We start from the raw sequence: 26,015 nt of genomic DNA, 5'->3' as shown, positions 1-26,015 counted from the left end.
ATTGATGTAACAAGTAGATGCACTTTTAAAACTTCAATAAGTTACAGTCTATTTTTAAAAGAAACAATCTGTCAATGTAATAAAATGAAACTAGAACTCTAGCAAACGATTCCCTAAGTCAAAACAGAATATAGATGAAATTCCTTGACGGATACATAAACAGCAATCTGTCAATTTTAAGGACACAAATGTCTTATAATTCCTAATTTTAGTCTGTAACTTATTGGTGTCAATGTAATAAAATTAAATTAGACCCTAGCAAACGTTTCGCTAAGCTAAAACAGAATATCGATGAAATTCCTTGACGCATACATAAGCTGTCGATTTTAAGAACATAAATGTCTTATATGTCTTAATTTAGCTACAAAGCAATTGTTTTTAAAAATAGAACGCTTCAAATCTCTCGCTGTTGTCACCTCCATCGCTAATAAGAAGAAGATCGTCGGTGATGTTTAGCGACACAGTGTTACTGCACACCCCGAACGCGCAGCACGTGGCTCATCCGCATAACGTATGCTCTTCCGAGAAGATGACTCAAACAGGTAACACTTTAATAGCCATGAAGAGTTTTACGATCATGTTTAACTATAAAAATAGCATTTACGAAAATTTCAATAACTATTATCCTCATTCAGTGCTATCAGAAGTATTATGTCATCCATGCATATACATAATTTATTCACACGATTCAGTTTTTATTTTATTCCCAATAAACAATAGAAACAGTGATCCAAAAAGTTAACATGAAAATTCAATGTAAAGATCTTTCCATCTTTTATCTTTTTCTCTACAATTAAACCAGCGCTATAATGTTCCCTACAGTGACTTACGATTTAACAAATGAAATAAAATATTTATAGATTCATTGTGTCAACGTGACTGGCTAAAGAGCCAAAGTGGTGAGTCTAGACGGTAGACCCTTAGACCTTTCTAGACATATTCTATTAGCAATGTAATCTGATTTTCGCCTTTCACTATCCCTTCAGATACTTTGGATTGTACTCAACGATATCCATTTCTTCTTTACTAAATTTTCGCTCTTTAGTCTGATCTTCTTGAACATGAATTTAGGTTTATTTTGATATGAATTTAGGAAGCATTTTCGTGACTTCTTCGCTATTTTTACAGTTTAACCAAATTATTTATTTATGTTATAATCGATATGTTCCAGTGTGAATTACTGTGAGCTCGTTCAGTCGACTAAGTAAAAAAGGCAAAAATGACGTTATAAATTTTGCTTCTTAAATTATGTAAAATATTAATTATAAAGAACAATGTAGTGACATTAATTATATTGGGGTGGTAGAATTTGACCTGCCAGCAGGAGACACAGCTGAAGAACGAGCAGCCGCAGGTGGTACTATGTCCTGCCAAGAACTACTTGCTTTGTCTGGAGCATTGTCAGCTGCTTTACCTACTGGACAAGTAGCACTGGATTCCTTCTTCGAAGAACTTACAAAGGGAATCAGTAAGAGGGCCGGTGAAGATAAAGCAGACACTAAAGTAAGTATTGAAAATATACTACTATAAAATATCTAAATAAAATATATAAATTGAAGAACACGAAGAATCATAGTAAGATGTATATTTTACACAAGTACCATAGTTAGTTAAGTACGATAATTAATTGAAATATATTTTAAATCTTCTACAGACTATAGAAATTGAAGACTTTTCTTGCTGTGTTGATCTATTGATGGCCGAAGCTGCAGCTAAGGAAACTAGAAAAGGCAGATTGAGAAACGCATGCTGCAAGTTCTGGAAAAGTTTTTCCAATTTTTTTTCTGATAAACGAAAACGTATAAAGGAAATTGCCGATCATAAATACTTTCAACAAGGTACTATAACTTAAAAAAAATAAGGAAATTATTTTGTATAATAATTTTCTCGTACACAAAACCTTTCTTTCCCGAAAATAGTGCTTGGACATCCCATTGAATGAAATTCTTGATATACCTTTATAATTTAGATTTACATATGTATTATAAAAACTCATCAATTCATAATTATCAAATATCATATTAGAACGATTGCAATTTTTTTTTAATTATGACAAAAGTTTCTATATTTGTTTTCCTTATAGAAATTATCATTTGTAATCTGTATAGAAATCTTCCAGAATTTGATCTCCAAATAATTTTGTTCTCATCTTTATACAATCAAAAAATCTTCTACATCAGAATTTTTCACGTAAAACTATCAAGTACACTTTTTGACCTTTCCCCTAAATCCGATCACAATCACGATTGTAACGTAGCGCTCCCAAATTGCAGGTATTCTGTTAGCTATACTGATCAATACGCTATCAATGGGCATTGAGTACCACAATCAACCCGAGGAGCTCACAGTAATAGTCGAGATCAGTAACGTTGTGTTCTCGGCCATATTCGCTATAGAAATGGTTTTCAAGATCATTTCTGAGGGCCCTTTTAAATATATCTCCAACGGATTCAACGTATTCGATGGGATAATTGTAATTCTCAGGTAAGTATGTGTTGAAAGTCTTATAACCATTTTCAACTCATTTTTTCATTTCTTTTGTCAAACAACAACAATATTTCGATGAAAAAACTGCTGTTAATTAAGCACTATCTAGGTAACTTCGTAATATTTCGGCAGTAATTTCACCTTTCATAGACCATTAGATATATCTAAACAAACTTGAGAACTTCAATCTTGTCGAGTTATGGCCTGGAATTTTAATAAGACATCCGCAGTCATTTTTTCATAATCTATGAGTGAACGTTCTGAATATGTAATCGTTTTAATATTTTCTTGTTCGCGAGGAAACTCCTATTCCGTTACGAGCCTATTGAGAGTAGTTTACAAACGTTGCCGTATCAAATATTTACATAAAATACTACTTGAGAAACCACTTAATCCAGCCGAATTGTGACTTTATTAAGTAATATTTTATATTACTATAATAACGGGCCTAGCTTCTATTGTCATCGATTAACTGAATAAAATAAAATTTATTAGTTATTAAAACAATTAATACGCCTTTTGCTGTACGTTGATGCTAATAGCTTGTGGAAACTTGTATGCACTTCCAATTACTTACTAGACGAAGTATAAATGTCAATCGTGTGAAATCTAAAATTAATAGAGAAGGAAAAAAAATTAGGATATCAAATACAATTAAAAATCATTTTTTTATTACTTATATGGGTGGACGAGCTCACAGCCCACCTGATGTTAAGTGATTACTGGAGCTTATAAACATCTACGACGTAAATACGCCACCCACCTTGAGATATAAGGTCTCGAGTATAGTTACAACGGCTGCCCCACCCTTCAAACCGAAACGCATTACTGGTTCGCGGTAGAAATAGGCAGGGTGGTGGTACCTACCCGCGCAGATTCACAAACGGTCCTACCAACAGTGAAAATTACGGACCTTTTCAATTTCACCTGGTCCATGCGTCAGATTGTTTATCTGTTTTTCGTACAGTTGTCCGTGTAACCGTCAACCTTTACTCAAAAGCTATTGGTAAGCATTAGGTATAGAATTTGGAAACCCAAAACATAATAATAGTGTTACATGTAGTATATGTAATCATTGTCGACCAACGCCGGAAGATTTTTTTTTAAAAAACTGTATCTAAATAAAATGTTTGTTTTCTATGCATAAAAAACTATTCACCCATCATAAGACTTGGTATAGTTATTGTGGGCACTTCAAGGATAGTTGATGTCAAAATACCAACATTATAAGAAAGGTGACATGCGAATACTTTCAAGAAATCGAGGGTTTTTATGGAAATGAGTAATGTCACAGCTGAGCGTGCCGGGGTTTGAATGGTTAATATTTCCAACAGTGCGTTCGAGCTAGCACAGAGCTACGGTAACGAAAAGGACTTGGCAGGAAGTTCTGGTCTTTCGGTGCTTCGGACATTTCGACTCTTGCGTATATTAAAACTGGTACGCTTCATGCCGAACTTGAGGAGACAGCTTTTTGTCATGCTGAGGACAATGGACAACGTTGCAGTATTTTTCTCCTTGCTTGTTCTATTCATCTTTATATTCAGGTAAATATGTTTTCGAATTGTATATTAGGGCAATGGATATTATGCTGACAGATTAAAAAATGAATATAAAGTGTGAAATCATAAAAATGCAAATAGGAGCCTTGTATTATTTAGGTACTTTTATTTTACCGAAAAGTATTGTATAATTTGATTTTTAATTATGATTAGTAAATATTCTTCTAAATCATTTTAGTTTTAAATTTTAATAAAAAGGAAAGTAAATAATGATTAAATTAATTTGTAAATTAAATTAAAACAATTTTTTTGTTCATTATTATGTTCTTACTATGATTTATTAAATCAAATCTAAAAATTTTAAATTTTTAAACTGACCTTGAAATTCCTATATCTATTCCCTGTTACAAAACTAGATCCTTAATGTTGTCTGTGTTTCATGTGTTATGTAGCTACTATTATACTATACTAGATCACAATCCCAAGCAATCACCCCGATTGCTGAATCCGATGTTTCATTTTTCCGTAGCAAAAGAAGAGTAATTCGAACGTTCATAAAAAATATATATGAAATTCCGAATATTTCTACTTAACTGTCACACCCGCATCCCTTAACCTGTGCACTAACTGTGAGTGAGCTATCCTACTTTCTTTCTTATCCTCATACGTCTGAACCATCTCTGTCTTTGACATTCACTATACACAGCCACTTTCCACACTCTTTACAACTTTACCTCTTGTATTTATAATATTTTTACATCTTTTTTCAATCATCATTGTCACATCACGCTTTCGTGCTTATTGTGTACTTCAGTTTGTTTACACCTCGCACCAAATCATTCACATTAGCCTCTCTTGACATATGTATTTACTCTTTATGTATTATATATCCTCCCGTTGTGTGTGGTAAGGATTGTGAAGAAACCGTATTATCTAATCGTATATTGCGTGATAACGTTCAGCATCCTCGGTATGAACCTCTTCGGGTGCAAATTCTGCGAGAAAGACCAGCATGGCGAACAAGTGTGCGACCGAAAAAACTTTGATACGCTCTTGTGGGCCTTTGTCACGGTGTTTCAGGTATTAAAACATTTTCAATTAAGAAACCTAACAGACAATCCAGAAACAGACTGAACTTGCAACATTACTTAACGCTTACAAAACGGGTGTCCGTCAGCGGTCAACACTCTCATGACAGTTTGACAATCCCAATAACAGAAGACTGTGGTTGTGACGGCTAATCGACTAACCACGCGAGTACACAGACAACAGTCCACTTTGCTGCAAGACGTGCCTTAACCAAGCCTGCAACTACTGGGGGTCATGTTTCTACAGTCCCCGTTGCAAACACGGCGCTTGCAGCATCGTGCGTTGTCAAATAAGCGTTCAGTTGCGTAACCGCTACTCTAGTCCCCGCGTAGTGAGTTAGAAGCATCGTAACAGATCGTTCCAATACCATCTAGTGTCACGTTCACGTTGTCATGCCGTTTCGTGCAGTATCCCATCAGAAGTTGTCGAGAGCACATTAATTAGTCCAGAGAGCTTGGTTGAGTAGTAGGTTAGCTTGAGGTCGTTTGGAGCCGAATTTCGGGTTTATCTATTCGTCAGTTCCTGTGTCCCCATAAACTACAACCGCACTCAGTTCAAACAGGATCTACCACTTTGCATGCCGCTTCTTTTATTCAGGATTCTTATATGAAATTACTAGATCAAGGTCACCTTTCATCTTATTGTCTATTGTAATATATGTATATACATATGTATATATATATAAGAAAACAATTTATATAAAGATCTACTAGTTTCGTAACAACCCGAGCATCCTTTTATTAATCTTTACTTACAATCTTAACTTTCAAATACTTTCCCCTTTCTAAAATCTCTCTACTTCTTATTAATTAAACAAATATTAAAACGATTCACTCATCTAATTTTCCTTTCTATGATTTCATCTGCATTTTCAGGATGAATTTATTTATTTTGAAATTAATTAATGCATTATTAAAATGAATGATGACGAAAAATTTTATTTAAATATAAATTTGATTGCACTTTTCTTTCGCCTGTTTTGTGAAAATTATGTTTTGACGCATTTACATATACATACCTTTGTTCAGAATAATTTTATAATTGAGGCGTTTTATTTAAATATGAATGAATACTCATGTTTAAATTAAGTTTATCGAGAAATTTGCACTTACATAACACGAAGTCAATTAAAAGTACCTTCGTTACTTAGAATTAACAAAACCGTTGTTGGTAGCGTTCCAACGGCGATAACACTGCTTAACCACGTAGCCCACGATGAATAATTACTTCATTACCACCAGTATGTAAATAAATAAATTAGTGTAGAACTAATAATGGTTTAATTATTTGGAAAGTCATAAAGTACATAAATATTCCTAACACACATTTTCCGTATGTGCACCAAATCAAGTAAACATCCCGATGGACTATTCTCGAATAATACGTATTTGTTTTTACGCATTGTTTAATAAAATAAAATCTAACGATACTTACAAAGCGCTGATAGGTGGCATCAATTGTTAAGAGCCGTGTTACAATAGCGTTGAGAGTTGAGAGCTTGCAGTGTTACCGTCGTGATGCTACAGGGACGAGATCCTGTCAGTCGCGGTTATGCGCATAGCATTTCCTTTTTCTTTCATTTTTCCATCGGGCCCGCGACGTGCAGTATACTGGGCATGTATCTATTCGGTGGTAAGTTTTGCAAGTACGTCGAGGACAATGGCGCCGAGCGTGATTGCACCTGCCCCGAGATTGTTTCGCATCATCCCAAGTGTGAATGCGACAGGAAACATTTTAATAACATCCTTTGGGCGACGGTCACCGTTTTCCAGGTAAGCCTCGCGCGACCCTCGCTACATTAGGAGTTATGTCGGTTTATTTGCGATCCCGTTTAAGTATGTCCTATAGGATAGCGAACGCGTCTTTCTCGTAACCACCAATCTATATTTGCGGAGCTTTTGAGTTGTTTGTCTTATTCAACAACTTTGTTTGTTGGAAAAGATGAATCTAAGATGAGGTTAAATCCCTTACTTGATTGTGAATCGTTGGAATTGGCACAAGCGAGAGATACGCCGTGATAGTTTTGTTTGATTAGTCTGAATGTATTGCATCGTATCGCGCTGTAGCTAGTTGCATCTTGCTTTAGTAGCGAATAGTGGCGTTAGTACGAAGTGCTGGACCCCTACGCTTGTGTACTCAAATCGCCGTCTGTGTTCTCTTCCATGTATTAGTACACACTAACACAACACAACACTTACTAACACAAACACGCTGATTACTAACAAATGTTTCGTTTTTTTTTTTGTTTTGGTTTTTATAGTTAATTTTTTTTTTTACATTGAGTTTACTTAACATTTATTACAAACACCAAGAGGCACGACTTGAACACAATATGACAGCACACCTTGCTTATTTTGATTTATTAAAGAGAATTTAATATTTGGAAGATATTTGATGTGGTAAAAAGACTTACACTCCCTAGCGAAGGTCCTTACTTTGATATGAACCTTTCAGGTATTAACTCAAGAAGACTGGAACGTTGTACTGTTCAACGGAATGGAGAAAACAAGTCACTGGGCCGCTTTATATTTCGTTGCGCTTATGACTTTCGGGAATTACGTACTGTTTAATTTATTGGTAGCTATACTGGTTGAAGGATTCAGTTCGGAGGTAGGTTTGATTCGCATGTAAACACTTTAGACCGTGATTAATCCGTGAATAAACTACCACGAGTCATTGAAATATTTTAGCGAAATGAGAGAAGGGAACGTGAGCAACGCGAACTAGCAAAGTCTAAATTATCAAGTGAATGTTTCTCTGAAAACAATGAGTTACAATACGATGAGTCTAATTCGGCATCGCATTCCAGCGATAGTTTCTCCCAGGTACATACTAATTATTATTTTCAAGTACTGTACATCAGCTTGTTAACTGCTATTTATACGATTATTAATAATACGTACGGCCAAAAGTGAACATCAGAAATATAATGTCATTAGAATACGTAGTGAAACACTAGTCTTCAACTAATAAATCATTTAGAGAATAACACTTTGTATTAACTAACATAACCATGACCACAAATGTAACCTTTTATATAGAATGAAATAAAGAACTATTGGAGGTCCGCCGATGACGTTAGAAAAGCCAAAGACGACGTAAATGGCCACAAGGATAAAGCGATGAAAACTAAACGTAAATCTAAATCTTCACACCATCCGACCCTGTGCAAGGACTGCGCCCAATCAAACAAATGCAATATACAAAGGTAAGACCTGAGACCCAAAGCTGCTACATGATGCTATACCGAAATGTATCATAGCAGTAAAAAATGTATCATACATAGCATTCATCTTATATTAAGTAGTTTAAAACGATCCATTTTGACTAGGAATCAAAGATGCTAGCAAGCAATGCAGGAGTAGCTGAATCCGCAGCAGTTCCAATGATAACTCACACTGCAGCTACACCACAAGACTCACCATCAACAACCTTGGAACCGGGAGCTTCGTTTAGAGATTTCAATATGACTTTGAGTCTGGAGCGATCATCCATGCTCTCTAGTTTAGATTCAATCGATCGAACATCTGTGAGTATTGGATTGAATCCGATTGTTTTTTAACCATCAAAAAGCAGGAGTGTCAAGTTTTATGCAGTAATATTATTTGATTAATTTAAATGAACAAAGCTTACTAAAGTTTTTAGAAAGCTCAAATCGTACTTTTGTAAAAACGTCTCATTAACCTGATTTTTTCTAGAAGTATCACATGTTGCATAATATCAATACATAAAACGGGAACAATATTTTCAATTCACTTCAAATATCGTTCTAATTACAATGGTCGTAGTCACATATTCGATGTGTAAATTTACTTTTATTTTAGCAAAAGTCTCCTACGAATATTATAAAATTTATAACATCCAATACCACCGAACCAATTTCGAACACAAAAAGGCAAAAAAAATACAATATCCCCAAGAGCTTTATTTTTAAGAGCGTAATTTCTTACGTATTATTTCGTTGCCTTTGAAAAATAAAGAATGATAAAACTCATTCATAAATCAACATATATAAAATACAAAATATTCGAACATTTCAATACTATTGTTTCTTACTATCAATTTCAATCAAATAGGACCATAAGTAAAAGTTATCGAAACTGCTAGTTTTGGATCATGATTCTAATAAACGTCATGAGCCGTTATAAGAGTATCAAAGTTTTTCTATTACATATTTATAAACATGCCTATCAATATACTGGCCCGACCAACTTTCCGCAATCAGAAACTAATAGGAAGTTTTTTGACTTTTATAAATCATCTTTATTACATCATGAAAAGGAACATATATAATTCATTTCAAGAGAGCAAAATCTACTATTGTTCATTCTCAATTGATATTAAAATATATTATTTTTAGTTATTCATCTACACAGTTAATATCTTCAACGTATTAAAACTGCAGTCAGTCAATCAGGCAATTACTGGTGGTATGACCACTTGAGTCCGCGCGGGTAGGGTGGGGCAGCTGTTGTAACTATACTTGAGACCTTAGAACTTATATCTGAAGGTGGGTGGCGCATTTACGTCGTAGATGTCTATGGGCTCTTAACACCAGGTCCACCCATCTAGGCAATAAAAAAAAATCAGATTGGTGACCTCTAAATTGGCATTTATTGAGCAGTAGGGTATTGGTAAAAACGAAATTGGTACAAATATATAAATGGTTTCAGTGCGCAAGTATTCCCGGACTACTCAAACCACCGAATAGCTACACGCTCACACTGCATTCAGCTCAGGCTCAACTCGGTGCTGAGAAAGCAAGACTTCCTCCGTTAACACTGGCGCCTCCTCCATTAACCCTCGCTCTTCCACCGCTCCGGACCTCGTCACCGAGTCCCACAACTCCAACCACACCAAAATCAATGCCGTCTCCAGTATTACCAGAAAAAAATCTACAGGTCACAATAGCCAAAGATGAAAATTGCTTGATCACGAGTGACAAATCTAGTCTACTGAGTTCACAAAAGTAAGTTTCATTGTTTATTTTTTTCAGCAATTCTTTACGTTTACAATAAGAACTGATTTTATTCGGTAACTAAATAATACAAAGTTTCAAAAAAAAAGAAGGAAAAAGGATTTCAACAAAATAAAAGGAGTATTAATGTAGTCGAAGTCAACCAAATATGCTTTATTAACAATAACTCAAAAACTACTGGTCCGATATTAATAAAATTGAAATTGGACCAAAGGAGAACCACTATTCTTTCAATAAAAAAAAAACAAGTTTAGATTCACATAGAAAAAAATTCTAATGAATAAAAAAAAGCGAATAAAAAACCTCCTCCATTTTTAAGTCCCTTAAGCAAAATTAAATTTGCAGGAATATAAGTATAGTTAGTACTACAGCCAACGGTGAGGACAAATGCAGAGTACAAAGAGGATATAGCTGGCGTCTATCCAAACCAAGTCTGAGAAGGAAACCGAAACAGAGGACCGGATCTGATTCAGATGCGATTGTCTTGAACAATGGGAGAGACCACGCTGTTTGTAACGGTAAGTTTCCAGCGCGCAAGTTAAATTTGACGAACTTTCTAAACATCATTGCGTCTAAAACTTTTTAGTTTTTCCAAAATTTACAAAAATACACATTAAAACTTAATAGATTCCTTGCGAACGTAGTTGTAATACCTATATAAATGCTGTATTGATAGAATTGATAAAATAAACAAAAATAAACGGGAAATTAAACCGTAAAAGTGGTTTAAATTTGGAATTTAGATTTATTAAAACATCGCACTTACCTGCTATTACGAGTATGTACGGAATCCTAAGACTGATCAACTGTCAATTATTTTCCCAAATGTGATAAGTAATAACGAAATTGATTAACATAAATGAAATGAGCATATATATGAACGTTATAACCAGCTTTGGTTTTGCAGTATACGAGTAAAAATCTCCTTAATTCCCATTCTTATTTTGCTTTACGACTCATTTAGAAAACGCTCTGTGTTACTATTTTCAGACGTCCAAAAATGTGTTATATGTACTCTGATCTTATCTGCTATTTCTGCATAATTTTCAGTTAATATAACTAATTTAATATGGTTAATGCTAAACAACACCAAACATTGGATACTTTTGTAATGAGTTAGTCGTAGAAATGTTAACTATAAAATTATAATTCTAAAGACCTAAAAAAAATTATACATTTCTTTCCTAGATAATTCATTTCGCGATTTGATCATTTTGTTTTTTTACACTGTGTTTTGTGGTAGAATGGGTAGGGAGCATTGCATCCCGGCTTAAAAAGTGGGACAGCCATTATATCATACAACAGGGATTTAGACCTTCAGTCTCTAGGTGCGTGGTGGCACGGTGATGCCATAACCACATAACACAAGATGAATCGTGAGCTCCAGAAAACTTTCTAAGAAAAAATAATGAACTACTTTACAATGTTCTTATCGAAGCCTTCTCCGCTATAGGATCAGGTCTTAGGAAGAACGAGCTGCTTCTGTCCTCATCGATAGTGATCAAGAACGACACCCAGTCGGAATACCCAAACAACCGATCTCGTTCACAACTTCCCGCGCCCAGAGTATTATCTGCACCAGCCATGAAAGTATCTGCACAAAACGCTCCCTTATTACCTGATGTAAGTATTACTTTACCATAACCATACTATTCCACTGAGAAACAGGCTCACAACGTTTCCTATCACAAAGGGGTCATTTCATACCCAAAGAAAACATTTTCTACCCAAAACGACATTTCCTACCGAGCGGGAGCGGAAGGCTTAGTGCAGGACAGATTTTGATTGCAGGAGAGATTAAAATTTCTTCTATTCGCCAAAATGTACCGCTGGTAGAAGTATATCATGCATAGGAAATATATTCATGATATAATATCATCATACCGCATAATGTTGTATCTCCTCCTACTCTCATCTTACTCCCCAAATTCGAAGATCGTGACCATCTCCATCCACGACTTTCGCCCTCACGAAGCTATACCATCTTCGACTACTCGGAGAGCACCGTAGACAGTAGAATCAAGAATGTTGCAAATCTAGTCAGACCAACGCGTTAGACTGCACCCTCGCGATATTTTTCCTTCCACTTTGCCGGTAATAACCAGTTCTTCAAGATTACTTATATATCAGACTCGTGTTCTATGCGTTGACACTGTAACAACAAACAAACAGTGGCGTGAGTGGCTCCAAAATTTCACTTAAATGTCATAGAGAGCTCTGCCGAAATTCACTAGTAGTATATAAAATATACAGTCCAGTCTTCATGGTCATTCGGATATTCTTTTTTTTCTCACCTAAGCTGATATCCTTGAGACGCTATGTCAGCGTTACATAACAAGTAGGTGAGCTCACCTGGCGCAAACCTGATGAATTCGGATGAAAAACACGATGATACAGCTCGCACTACGAGCGTTTTAAATATTTGTATGAAGTCGTTTTTATAATGCTCACGTCAAAAAATTACTTTATTTTTGTCAGGTTTCATGGAAGGCTCCGGAAGCAGGCTTTTCCTCGGATTCGACTGTACGACTTGACGCGGTTAAACCACACCGACTATCACTAACCAATGACTACATAGCCGGTAGGTACACGGACCTTAAATGATTTTTTTATTGTCTTTCCCTATTTAAAAATATTTAGAAAGTGAACGAAAAACATCAAAAAAATTATTACTATGTTCATCCGTATATTATATAAACAAAAATTTAAAGAATTTTTTAGAATTTGAACTAAAAAAAATACATACAGGTGAAGATAATGAAACGCATTATAGTGCGTATGACGATTCTTCCAACAAAAAAACTACCCTTGTGGTCTTAATAATAAGATTAAACGACTCTGGTACCTATGCTTCACACACAGAAATGACTTGAACGACAAACTGGTTCCATTAATCTTTCCATGCACCTGTTTACAGAATTAGCTTTAGTTTATGTAAGCTGTTTATTTCAATAAACTCTAATAAACATCTTATCTAGTAACAACAGTGTCGGAAGTGAAATCTAGCAACTTGACTCCGCCTCCTGCGACAATATCGCGAGTTCCATCGTTACCGCGGACTCCGAGGAACGAAGTATCCACGCTACCGACAAGACCTAATAATCAGCCCCTTCCACTCATTAAGCAGATTAATGAAGAGGTACGTTAGACTGTAACATAAAATAATTCTACTACACTTGCGTCCATAATAAAGTATTCTCGTAAACGTAACGGAACTTTTCTTTCCTTTTCTTTACTACTTACTCTTTTCTTTTCTCTTCAATGTATGTATACTAATTTGTAGAGCTAATTAGTTTGTTAAATAAAGAATTTTATTTATTTTATGAATTTAACACTCTTTAGGGTATCTGGTGGAAAAATCGCATCGACAAACCTTTGGTTCAAAGATATTTAAGGATGTCCGACTAGAATAAATTTCCGTAGGCCTCTACGAAAGGATTTTGTCAGATCGTAACTTACAATACCATAGTCGGTCTAAACGACAAACTCTATGATATTTTTAGTGACAGCCCTAACTCAGTGTCCTCTATAAGAAAACCTATAAAGTAATATGCATTTAAGCCACAAATCCTCGAATCAATCCTCATGAACCTAATTAAAACTACTTTTGCGGCTTAATTTTCTTTTCATTATTATCATTTTATTATTTCCAACCTTTTAGAATACATTATAGTTTTCGTGGTCACGGTCGGTCAAAGTGATTAAACACTATAATAAGTTTTAATTTCGTGAAAGACTTGTTAAAACTGGAGAATATAAAAAAAATATCATAATTTCATTTGAAAGATAATATACGAACGAATTTATCTTAAGTGGTGGTAGGACCTCTTGTGAGTCCGCACGGGTAGGTACCACCACCCCGCCTGTTTCTGCCGTGAAGCAGTAATGCGTTTCGGTTTGAAGGGTGAGGCAGCCATTGTAACTATACTGAGACCTTAGAACTTATATCTCAAGGTACCCACCTTGAGATATAAGTTTTACATTGTAGACGCATTTACATTGTAGATGTCTATGGGCTCCAGTAACCACTTAACACCAGGTGGGCTGTGAGCTCGTCCATCCATCTAAGCAACAACAAAAAAAAAAAAAGTAGAGCTTAAAACAACGTAAATATTTATTGATATTTAACAATGTTAAAAATATGACTACCTCAACCAACCTTATTATAACAAATACATTATTACAGGTAACGATAAGCAACAACGTGTGTATTTTTTCATCACGTTTCGACAGAAGACAATTCAGGTTCAAAGATCTCTTCCGGTTCATGGAGCCAACTGGATGCCTCAAAGAGAAAGAACATTACTCTCTTTATATTTTCGCTCCGGAAAACAAGTAAGATTGGTTTTCGTTTGTCATAGAACTAAATTTATTAAACACTAGCAGACCCGGCACACTCCGTAGTGCCTCAATCGATAAATAAAAGACCTAAACTTTTGTATAAAATAAACTTAAAACAAACAAAAGGAATCGGTCAAAGGAAAAACAAAATTGTTATTTTTATTTAATTCCGAGCATTTTCATATTTATCTACCTTTTAAACCTTCTCTGGACTTCCACAAATAATTCAAGACCAAAATTAGCCTCGTTTGAAGAAGGACAGAAGAATATGAAGAAAGACATATGGTGTTGAGTTATAACCAAATCCCATAGATGAATGACCTCATGCACTTTAAGATCACCTATCCTACCTTATAAACTAGGAAGCACAACCACTTTACGATAGAAATAGGCCGAATGGTGGTATCTATCAGTGCGAGCTTACAATAAGCCGTACCGCTAATAATTACACAAATTATAATTTTATATTTTTATTACACGATGCAACTCCTTTAGCGTGGAAATTGGCCGTGAACATATACATTTAAAAAAAATTTTGATATCTGCCTGCGGGATTCGAATTTCGAACACCGGCATAGTTACACCGGGCGGCTTATCTAATTATATAGTCTACGGCGACTTTATTTTCATTTGTACTGGGATAGTCTGATACTGAGCTTCCCAGAAGATTCCTTTGCCTCCTGTATACCAAGTTTACATCTATATCACCCATGTATACCAATATGAGCCACAAATTGACCAGAGTTTTCTTTGAACAGAATGAGACGTTTTTGCGTATGGATAGTGACCCGAAGTTGGTTTGACAATATCGTCTTACTGTTTATCGCACTAAACTGCATCACACTTGCAATGGAACGCCCAAACATACCGCCTGATTCTAAAGAGAGACAGTTTTTATCAAGTGCCAATTATGTATTCACTGCTGTTTTCGCTATTGAAATGTTCATCAAGGTAAGATTCGAGGTTCGAGAATTAGAATTTAAGTAATTAAATAAGTTTTAGAACATAAATAGGTGCTTAATAAAGAGACGTACCACAAAACCGTTAACTATCGTTTTCTCTTATTGAAAGCTATCCCAAAACAAAAGACAACCTACAAATAAATTAAATACCATGAATATAAATCTGAAATGTCAGTGAAAATGCTCGATTGTTAAATGAATTGCGAGTATTTCTTCTTTTTTTTTTAATTGTACTGAGTATCTTCTATTTTGGAATTGTAACTATTGTATCAAATAATTTATATTTGTAATATTTATTTTGTATTATATATAAAATATTACTTTTATAGTTACTTATCAGCAAGAATACTATTTAGTTATTACATTATTTATTTTAGTTGGTTTCAATATTTCGATTGGATGAGATTGTGCTTGGATTCGACAAATCGGAACAGAAATCAGAGGTTACTTGTTTGGTAACTGTTACTTTATGTACTGTTTACATGCGCATCAATAGGGGCCCTAAAACCTACACCAGGGTCGCAAGCCTACTGGCGCTTTTCAAAATCTTCTCTCAGAGACACGATACAGCAACCGTACGATGAATACATGGATTGCTAAGATATTCGTCTCATTTGCTAACTTAATTTTTGTTAAGAAATAAGTTTAAGATACTTCTGCATACAAATAGCAGCTTCAAAAGGCCAGAGCCGCATATTTGATTCATTTAATTAATTATTGAACAAGCTCTTTTTGTAAACATAAAAAGTGCTGAAATATCTAATTGATTCATTTCACTGCCCATAACTTCTTCCTATACATAAATACGGTGTTCCTCACAGGTGGTTGCATCAGGAATGTTTTATGGGCACGAAGCATATTTCACATCAGGATGGAACATAATGGACGGTTCGTTAGTGATCATATCAATCATTGATTTATTAATGTCATTAGTATCAGAATCAAGTCCACGGATTTTCGGAATTCTCAGGGTAAGGAAGATTTAGACGCTATTTAACTACTGACTATCCTTTATTATTAAATTAATACTGTATTTTTCTTGTACCACGTTTTTGATACGAATTAAAATGCGTAAAACTTCTTTCTCCGTATTTTGTACAACATTATCATCCAATCCCATTTCCATATTTCAAGTTCCTAATTCTAAGATTTATTTGAAAACCAATCACAAAACAACGTAAATTAAATCTAGATCAAATAGATGCCATTTATTTTCTTTTCGTTAAGCATTCAAACTGTTTGGGAGTGCTCATTTTCTCGAGACCCCAAAAATATTCTTCAGACTTTTACTTATTTTCTTTCGACTAATTGATTCTTAATCCTCATCAGGTATTCAGATTACTCCGTTCTTTAAGGCCGTTAAGGGTAATCAACAGAGCTCCCGGCTTGAAGCTGGTGGTTCAAACGCTACTTTCGTCTTTAAGACCCATCGGAAACATCGTGTTGATCTGTTGCACGTTTTTCATAATATTCGGAATTTTAGGAGTCCAGGTAAGTTTTATATATAAATCCGTACTTTATTAATAATAAGGCAGGTATTGTAATAATAATTTTAGCATTTCTACTATAGGAGGAAGACTGTTATTACTCCGATCCCCAGCGCTGTTCCAATGTTCTTGGGTAGCATTCGTAAAATGACTATTTTAATACGCCAATATCTCAATATCCAATATCCTCCGCATTCTCGTAATGATGTCCGTCATCATTATCATCACCATCATCAACAGCCCACAGTCGTTCAATGCTGGACATAAGCCTCACCCAATTTACCTCACTCAGCCCGGGCTGAATGTCCATAGGCTGTCCATAACTTTAGCTACTTCGTATTTCCCAGCCATTTTTTTTTCACAAAACACGCAAAAATCTTAACATCGCCATAAAGTTTCAGCGTTATTACCTACAATGTCTTCATTGGTGTATATTGATGATATCATAATAAAAGTCATATTTCGTATCAACATATTATATCGCTTGGAATTGCGTGCTCAATTTTACGATATTACTAATCGATCTTAATCATTATATCGCTATCATTTTCAAAGGGAAAGATCGCAAGTTCTATCAATACAACGCTTCGCTTCTTACACTTCATAAACATCTAATTTCATCTTCGCTAATTACAAATACATGAACTAAAACATTACCTGAAATCACGTAATGGGATTCCTTCGAGACACGTCACATTCCGCGGAATGTATAATTATTTCGCTCACACATCACATCGTCTGATCTAATCGTCTCTCGGATTACACGTAGTTGTAAAACAATTACAGAGTAACAAAATTTTCGAACACGATGAACAAGCTTCACTCACAATTTACATTTCGACATAATTTACCTCACGACATTGCGAATAATTCGAGCAGTATTTATTTACTTTAAGAATAGATGTCGAAAACAAAATCTTCTTTCACTTCTATTTGTAGTGGTTACGAAGTGTCAAATATTCAGAGATTTGAAGAAACTCTTCTTTTATAATATGTTTTATAGCGACCCGCCCTCGCTTCGCTTCGGAAACATTAAAACACACATGAAACTTGAAAAAAAAAATTAAAAAAAGCCTATGTTCATCAGGGACAATGTCGGCTTCTAATGGAAAAAGAATTTTTCAAATCGGTCCAGTAGTTTCGGAGCCTATTCGAAACAAACAATCTTTCCTCTTTATAATATTAGTATAGATAGATAGTATAGATGTGCACTATACACTATTCCAATTACAAAGTCCCTTTTGACACTTCTTACATCGTAACTCTTCACGTTTCGCTTAATTAGAAATAATAATCAATTTTTGTTCATGGTCGTAAACATCGTTTAAAAAATACACAATCAATCTAAATCATTACACAATTAATTCACACACAAATTAACATAATAATAACTTCTGTCTCATGAGACTTCGTAATTGGAACATACAGGTGTATACAGTAAATTGCTAATAAAATCAAAGAGGTTCTAATGAACTTGAGCTTAAGTAGGTTCGTATTTTGAAAGCAAATAAATTGTAAAGTAAAGTAACTAATATCTGTTCTATCTCAGATTATTCAATAGCGTAGAAGATAAACATCAAACAGCAAAATACATATTTGAAATTCAAACGTATAATTTCCGTTTGTCAGGGGAAAAGATTTTTTTAAGAAAAATAGAAACAGAAGGTCGTGTATATCTTATTAATATTCTATATGCTACACGACTACATCAAAGTAAATCAAATTCTGACATAAAAATATGAAATGGAATAAATAGAAAGATGATAAATTCGATATTACAAAAAAAAAAATCGTCACTAACAAAATACACTTTTCAGCTGTTCAAAGGAGCGTTCTTCTATTGCGAAGGCGCGAATATAAAGAACGTTAAGAACAAAACCGACTGTCTGGCCATTGAAGGAAATGTGTGGGTCAATAGGAAGTACAATTTCGATGATCTTGGCAAAGCTTTGATGTCATTGTTCGTATTGAGCTCAAGGGACGGTTGGGTGAACATAATGTATACTGGCCTTGACGCTGTTGGTGTTGATCAACAGGTAATTATAAAAAATTAAGAAATACATACAACTTGAAGCTAAATTTAAATAATTAAAACAGAATATATAAAATGCGGTATTTCCTGAAGTGCTCAAGCATAGTTGTCGCAACATTATGAGTTCGTCCGGAACTGTCATCTTGACTATCTTTGCCGCGGAACAGTCATGACTTTATACATAATACAGCAGTTACACATAATAATTAAGTCTTCGACCTCATATCTCGATGTAGATGATGGCATTCACAATATCCATCGGCTCCACCTAGCCATTTAAGTGGACCGCAACAAACTCTTATAAAACTCATATAAAGCATATAAACTACTAGCGACCCGCCCTCGCTTCGCTTCGGAAACTGTAATTTATTATTGATTTCTCCACTATTTAATGGATGTTATTATACATATAAACCTTCCTCTTCAATCACTCTAACCGCATCAAAATCCGTTGCGTAGTTTTAAAGATTTAAGCATACATAGGGATATAGGGACAGAGAAAGCGACTTTGTTTTATACTATGTAGGGATGCTATAACAGTAATATTTATTCCATGATTTTTATTTTCTTCAAATAGCCAATAGTAAACTACTCGGAATGGCGTCTCCTCTACTTCATTGCATTTATACTCCTAGTCGGATTCTTCGTATTGAACATGTTCGTGGGGGTTGTGGTAGAAAACTTCCACAGATGTAGAGAGGAACAAGAAAAAGAAGAACGTGTTAGGAGAGCCGCCAAACGAGCTTTGCAGATGGAAAAGAAAAGACGAAGTAAGTGTCAAATAAATTTAATATTCTTTCCTTAATTTGTCTATTTTTTAGTATACGCTATCGGGCGCTGCAACTCTTTCAATGCAATCATCATAGACGTCACAACTTGAATACTGTCACTCTCCTTGAGAAGTCAAGTCCAAGTAACTTTCAAACAATAACTGCTTCGCGGTGGAATTAAGCAGTAGGGTGATATCTACTCGTGCTGGCATCCTAGGAATAGATGGAGTAGTGTTATGCTAGGACGAGGAACAACTGGTCACGTAAATAGAAGGGAAATATAATTTGCGTCTTACGTAGTGGCGTTGAGTCATCAGTTAGCATGGTTTGGCACCACCATCCCATCTATTGTGTCCGGAAAGAAATCATGCATATGAAGGGAAGATTTGAAAATGGAATTATTAGGCGTAGTTACTTTGTGATATTTAAGCTCTACTAATTACTTAACAATAGATTAGCCAAAGATCTATATACTCGTGTAGATCTTTATTCTTTTTTAATACCTTTAAACTCTTTCATTCCAGAAATGCATCAAAGACCATATTATGCAGACTATTCTCAAACACGACTGTTTGTTCACAATGTTGTGACTTCAAAATACTTCGATTTAGCCATTGCTGGTGTGATTGGTCTTAACGTGGTCACAATGGCTATAGAGTATTACAAAATGCCGCCAGCATTGCAATACGCTTTGAAGATATTCAATTATTTTTTCACTGCTGTCTTCATATTAGAAGCAGTAATGAAACTCGTTGCGCTGGGATTTAAAATATATCTAAAAGACAAATGGAATCAATTGGACGTGATAATCGTAATATTGTCAATTGTCGGTATAGTTTTAGAAGAATTAGAGACGAATATAATTCCAATAAATCCTACTATAATGAGAGTTATGCGAGTTTTGAGGATCGCAAGAGTTTTGAAGTTATTGAAGATGGCGAAGGGTATTAGGGCCCTTCTAGATACAGTAATGCAAGCGTTACCGCAAGTTGGAAACCTGGGCCTGTTGTTTTTTCTGCTGTTCTTCATATTTGCGGCACTGGGAGTAGAACTATTTGGCAGACTAGAATGTTCCGATGAAATACCGTGCCAAGGTTTGTGAGAATTACAACATTAAGTATTACTCTCACTACAAAAAAAAACTATTTTCATCACATGAGAATTAAAACAAATTATAAATTTTAGGTCTTGGAGAACATGCCCACTTTGCCAATTTCGGAATGGCATTTTTAACATTATTCCGTGTAGCGACGGGCGATAACTGGAATGGTATAATGAAAGATACTCTGCGGGAAGATTGCGACAGTTCAGTGGACTGCGTTCGCAACTGCTGCGTGTCTACAATAATTGCGCCTATATTTTTCGTAGTATTCGTGCTTATGGCACAGTTTGTACTCGTCAACGTTGTCGTGGCTGTAAGATTATTAACTATTTTCAAACTTATAAATTCGTAACTAATCGTTATTCATTGAATGCTTAAAATTTTTAGGTCCTAATGAAACACCTAGAAGAATCCCACAAACAAATGGAAGATGAAATCGACATGGACGTTGAGCTCGAGCGCGAATTGGAACGGGAAGCCGACGACGAAGAAGACCGAGCACTGTGCCGAGCCCTAGAAGAATGCGTATCCCCACCACGGCCACTGAACAAGGTACCATCCCTTCCCGCAAACTTTACATACAGCGAGCCGAAGCAGCCGCTGCCGTCACCGGCCCGACGCCGACGCACGATGCACTCGCACCACGCGCTCCTCCCTGGCCTCCCTCCTACTGGGCTCCCCCCGCGCCGAGCCTCCCTCTCGCCGCACGCCTTCGGGCGCCGCCGACAGGACTCCGCATCTGAGCCACCTGCCGCTCTCTACGAAGAAGACGCTAGATTTATCGACGCTGACGACATCGAAGAATTAGAGCCCGGTAGCCCTCCGAGACGAGACTCCTTTGCCCAAAATCGAAGGCAGAGGGTTGACAAACGAAACTCTCTTCGCGGAGAAGAAGCCAGACTTTTGCGACCCGCGCTTTTGTCCGTTCCTACTACACGGCAGAGCGTCCGACTCAGCGGACCCAAACGAAGGTCATCAACAGAGTCTGCCGTCGCGTGTACTTCATTGCGATCTCCCAACCAACAGAACCAAGCGGTTCCCGAAGCTATCGACCGACTTATAAGCGAGGAGGAAAAGATACGTATAGTGATCGCGGAGAGGCGGAAGATCGACACGGGACGGCCCGACGTGGAGGAAGCAGTCGAACTGTCAGAGCGTGGTTCTTAGTGCAGGCGCGGCCGGCCGCTGCTACACCATGAAGTCTACATCTAGACGCGATACATAATCGCATCCCAGATGAAGCTTCTCTTCCTTCTCTATCTTCCGATATTTTACTCTACCCTGTCACTTCTGGAACGTTCTTGATACGGTCGAACATTGGACTCGGTTGCACAAAAATGCCAAAAGTGTTTGTTAAACATTGTACATTTGATGTGAATATAAATTGTGCCAATGCATTCTTGTTTCAACCGATTTAAGTATGGTGATGCTTTGTCATTTTCGTGTCAGGTACTACACTATTTAGTTCCTTAGTGATTTCCGATTCAACCTTCTCATCTTAACCAGTTGCGGCCGGTTCGAAGACTTCTGAAGAGACTTTAATAAAGTTAAGAGTGTATAAAACTGTGTAGATAGGGCTTAGAACTAGTCAATTTGTTGTGGTGGGACTTTTTCTACGTGAGCTGAAGTTCACTACGTAATTTTATTATTAGGACGGTGCTTACTGTTAAAGTTTTATCGATTATGTTCAATATTCAATCAGTGAGTATTTCCATTAAGACCTCAACGAAAAATTTCGTTTTTAGTATAACGTAACGAAATTAGGTTTTACGTAGATTTTACGTGCAGATGTTGAATCGTATAGATATATTGAGCGTCAATTTGAATGTTAGTTTTATTTTAATACTAAGCACGGGTTTCGAATCATTGAATTATGGTAGTAACTTTAAATGTAATCCAACGATTTGTAGACAAAAATCTTTATTAATTTTGAGTATTTAGTTGTATTATTATAATCATGTTAAAACATTAGTGAACGACTGTGTAGCCTCGTAGATTGTTGTTACTAGTTAGAATTTCGTCAATATAATGTGTTTAAGACGGAACCAATCGTTTGCGAACTCTTTCAAAATGTATTACAAACTATTTTCTCAATAAATAAATCATATTTTCTTACAGATAACATAGATTATTAACTGGTAAAACGCACATAAGCATAGACAGTAGACTCGTAGTGCAAGTGTGAGTTACAGAATTACTGTTCGTTTTCATTGTGGTCGAAATAATAATTTAATTTTAGGACTCTCATTCCGTTGTCAGATAAAAGTGATTCTAAAAATAAAGTACAATGGATACAAATGAAAAATTACTATTGGACGAACTAAAACAATTGAACTGGATGCATTGAAGTTCAGTCGGGTTATAATTATATTGATCGTTAACTTTTATCTGACGATTGAAAAATCAGTACTCACTAATCTAATGTGAATCGACGTGAGCAGTGCCAAATATACAACGACTATTCTATGAAAAGAATACGTTGGCAATTTTTTGTAATTCCTTTTTCTTTTATACCGCTTTTGACTTTCTTTAAAACTCTTCGATTTTAATACTGAACACATCTGTTATATAGCCGTTGAGAGCAACAACATATTTGAAAGCATATTCAGAGCGATTAGAACTAGGCTTATTACAAAAAAAAAACTTACTTTCAAACTCCTAGTTACGATAATGGAAAAGTACTTAGTTAAGAAAGTCAGCAATAAATTTTATACTTCAACTGTGCCTTCCCTATTTCTAACGTGTTAGCTCGATGGATTAAACTTGATTAGGCTCCTGAAATTTAAATGTATACTGTAGTTAGAGTCGGTGGATAGTTACAAAATTGAATCTTGTTGAAACTATTAAGTTTTTGTTGTGTGTGCTATTTGAAAGTTTATATAACGTAAGACGATTTCCCTCGAAACGGAATTAACTCAATCTAGTCTAATCGACAAGTCGAAAATGGTACAAAATTTGGTAGACCTATTTGCAGCGTTAAATTTAAATTATAAATAATGGAGATGGAGTTCTGAGAGCTAGGAGTTTTTTATTGGAAATTTCCTTCTCTTTCAGAATCTTTTTTTTTAATTTCTCAAATATTAATAGTTTATGAAATATTGGCAAAAACGAAATGCCATTTTTTTTCATCTTTAATTGCTTATAACTTTTGCAATTTTTTTATGTGCTAATACACGCTTTTAGCAAATTTTCCTAGGCGTCATTCCGGATCCAATGAGCTATTGCACATGATTTTATGAGCAGTATCTCTATTTTGTACCATTTTCAACTTGTCGACTAATCATTCCGAATACTACAAACTGTTCCGCTTTCAATTCAGTGAACCTTGCATTACGAACTTGTACTATTTAATATTAATGCCTTTGTTCCTTCGTTACATTGCTTCCATCCCTTCTATAGTGACTTCAGTAATCAAGTTAACTTATTATTCTTTGTGCTTCTTCATCCATTAAAACTTAACTTTTCTGTACAGCGTCTTCCATTTAACGTATTCGCCATTTTTAACTTGAAAAGAAACGATTCGGAATGAAAAAATTAGTCTAAATAAATCTGTATTTTAGAGAATAAAAAAACAGTCCTTAGATATTATGATTTCGTCGTCATACAAAAGAATTGATTGAATGGAATTTAGTAATTTAAGTATACAGTATTTTCGTGATAAAAATGATAAGCTACGTGATAATGATGAGTTTTTTTTCTGTACTGATCGTTTACTTGTTTTAAGTGGTATGAACAATGTTCATAGTTGAGTACATCTGTTGTATTAGCTGGTGATCTGTCAAGTTACGAAAGTTTCATCATGTTAGGTTGAAAGAATAAAAGTTTAAACTAAAATCTGTCTTTCATTTAAACCCTTTTATCTATACTAATATTATAAAGCCGAGGAGTTTGTTTGTTTGAACGCGCTAATCTCAGGAACTACTGGTCCGATTTGAAAAATTCTTTCGATTGTCCGATTTGAAAAGTCCATTTATTGAGGAAAGCTTATAGGCTATATAATATCACGGTAAAACCAATATAAGTGGAGCACCAATAAATAATGTTTGAAAATAGGGGCTTAAATAGCTCCTTTATATTCTATAATTCAAAAATATTTTCACTTTCTACGTAAATGAAGTGGGGGGTAAAATATAGCGTTATGCCAAAGTAACTATTCCACGCGGAGTCGCGGGCAAAAGCTAGTATGATTATATATTGACCGCTTATAAGATGTTTTTAATGAACAACCGTTTTCAATTCTGCTGTCGCTTCAAAAATATAATATTGTTCATAGCCTAAAATGTCTAAGTGCTACCCAACATATTCACGATACGTCTTAATTATGACATTCTTAAATTACTAAAAACTTCGGTTCATGCCCAAGCTCGAACCCGCAATATATCATTTAGACAGTGCACTTTATGCTAATGAGTCACGATCGCGCTGCTAATATAAGCGATTCCTAGAGCCGTGGAGACAGGGGGAAAACGGGGAGTGTAACAAGCGTATAGAATTGACTTCGGCTACAATCTTAACGAGCATTTTCTCTTGTTAGCAGGCGCTTACAATCTCATCAACATAATACCTGTTAACGAATTTTGAGGGGCCCTTTATCTTCTTATTTTTATAGCCCTTGTTCAAAAAAATATGGATCGCGGTATTATCGCATCTTACAGGTAATCTATGAGATCTTCGTTAAAGTGAGTCGGAAGTGAACGTATCTGTTAAATACCTTATTAAACATAATAAAGCAGACTGCCTGTACACTAATTGAAAGAGAAACTGATGTCTTAAGCAGTCCATCGCAAAAAAAAACATGTGTGGTGTCGTGGGATACCAGATAGGAACGAAGTTCCTTATTATAAAAGTATTAATTTTAATTTCTATTCGAGGTATAAAGAACATAAAACTAGAGGTTTCGCAACAACCCACGGTCATTCGGTAACGTGCGAACTTATTGTGGTACACTTCATTCACGGTTGTTTGCATAAGAGTTAGTGTATTGCGCAAACGAACGCTCTGAGATCGTGGTCAATGAATGAAAAAAAAAATGATATTTTTTGTACGTTATTACAAAGTTAAGTCGTTTACTGTGTGCATTAATAATAAAAATCTTACGAAACGGACGTTTTTTCCCGGTTAGGGTACCCCGCCGCATCTTCCCATAAGGAACTTCGTTCCAAAACCTTGTAAGTTGAATGTGATTGTAACTTCGCTTTGGTAGCAACATGGAAAGAAATCCTTGTTTTCATAACTCTAATTTTGTTCAATCTCTGTCAGACGCGCCTG

At 35.4% G+C, this 26,015-nt stretch overlaps 1 protein-coding gene across 1 annotated transcript in view; it reads left to right on the top strand.

Annotated features, from left to right (window-relative positions):
* The window catches only part of Ca-alpha1T (Ca[2+]-channel protein alpha[[1]] subunit T), a 183,117-nt gene extending 158,536 nt beyond the window's left edge, over nt 1-24,581 (top strand). The window contains exons 13-37 of the mRNA XM_089734129.1: nt 389-542; nt 1,307-1,503; nt 1,655-1,838; nt 2,274-2,484; nt 3,822-4,031; nt 4,949-5,066; nt 6,713-6,847; nt 7,530-7,685; nt 7,766-7,900; nt 8,117-8,282; nt 8,405-8,604; nt 9,749-10,044; nt 10,399-10,571; nt 11,507-11,676; nt 12,532-12,634; nt 13,032-13,192; nt 14,240-14,388; nt 15,153-15,345; nt 16,178-16,327; nt 16,686-16,847; nt 18,661-18,879; nt 19,453-19,645; nt 20,170-20,739; nt 20,831-21,060; nt 21,135-24,581. Coding sequence (XP_089590255.1) covers nt 389-542; nt 1,307-1,503; nt 1,655-1,838; nt 2,274-2,484; nt 3,822-4,031; nt 4,949-5,066; nt 6,713-6,847; nt 7,530-7,685; nt 7,766-7,900; nt 8,117-8,282; nt 8,405-8,604; nt 9,749-10,044; nt 10,399-10,571; nt 11,507-11,676; nt 12,532-12,634; nt 13,032-13,192; nt 14,240-14,388; nt 15,153-15,345; nt 16,178-16,327; nt 16,686-16,847; nt 18,661-18,879; nt 19,453-19,645; nt 20,170-20,739; nt 20,831-21,060; nt 21,135-21,914 — 5,415 coding nt within the window. The 3' untranslated portion in view covers nt 21,915-24,581. The remainder of the gene's footprint in view (nt 1-388; nt 543-1,306; nt 1,504-1,654; nt 1,839-2,273; nt 2,485-3,821; nt 4,032-4,948; nt 5,067-6,712; nt 6,848-7,529; nt 7,686-7,765; nt 7,901-8,116; nt 8,283-8,404; nt 8,605-9,748; nt 10,045-10,398; nt 10,572-11,506; nt 11,677-12,531; nt 12,635-13,031; nt 13,193-14,239; nt 14,389-15,152; nt 15,346-16,177; nt 16,328-16,685; nt 16,848-18,660; nt 18,880-19,452; nt 19,646-20,169; nt 20,740-20,830; nt 21,061-21,134) is intronic.
* The last annotated feature ends 1,434 nt before the right edge of the window (nt 24,582-26,015 follow it).

Source organism: Bombyx mandarina, chromosome 17 (genome assembly GCF_030267445.1).
Source record: "Bombyx mandarina strain Sakado chromosome 17, ASM3026744v2".
NCBI classification, from domain to species: Eukaryota; Metazoa; Arthropoda; class Insecta; order Lepidoptera; family Bombycidae; genus Bombyx; species Bombyx mandarina.
Note: the sequence above shows the minus strand (reverse complement) of the source record. Positions and strands in the feature narration are given on the sequence as shown.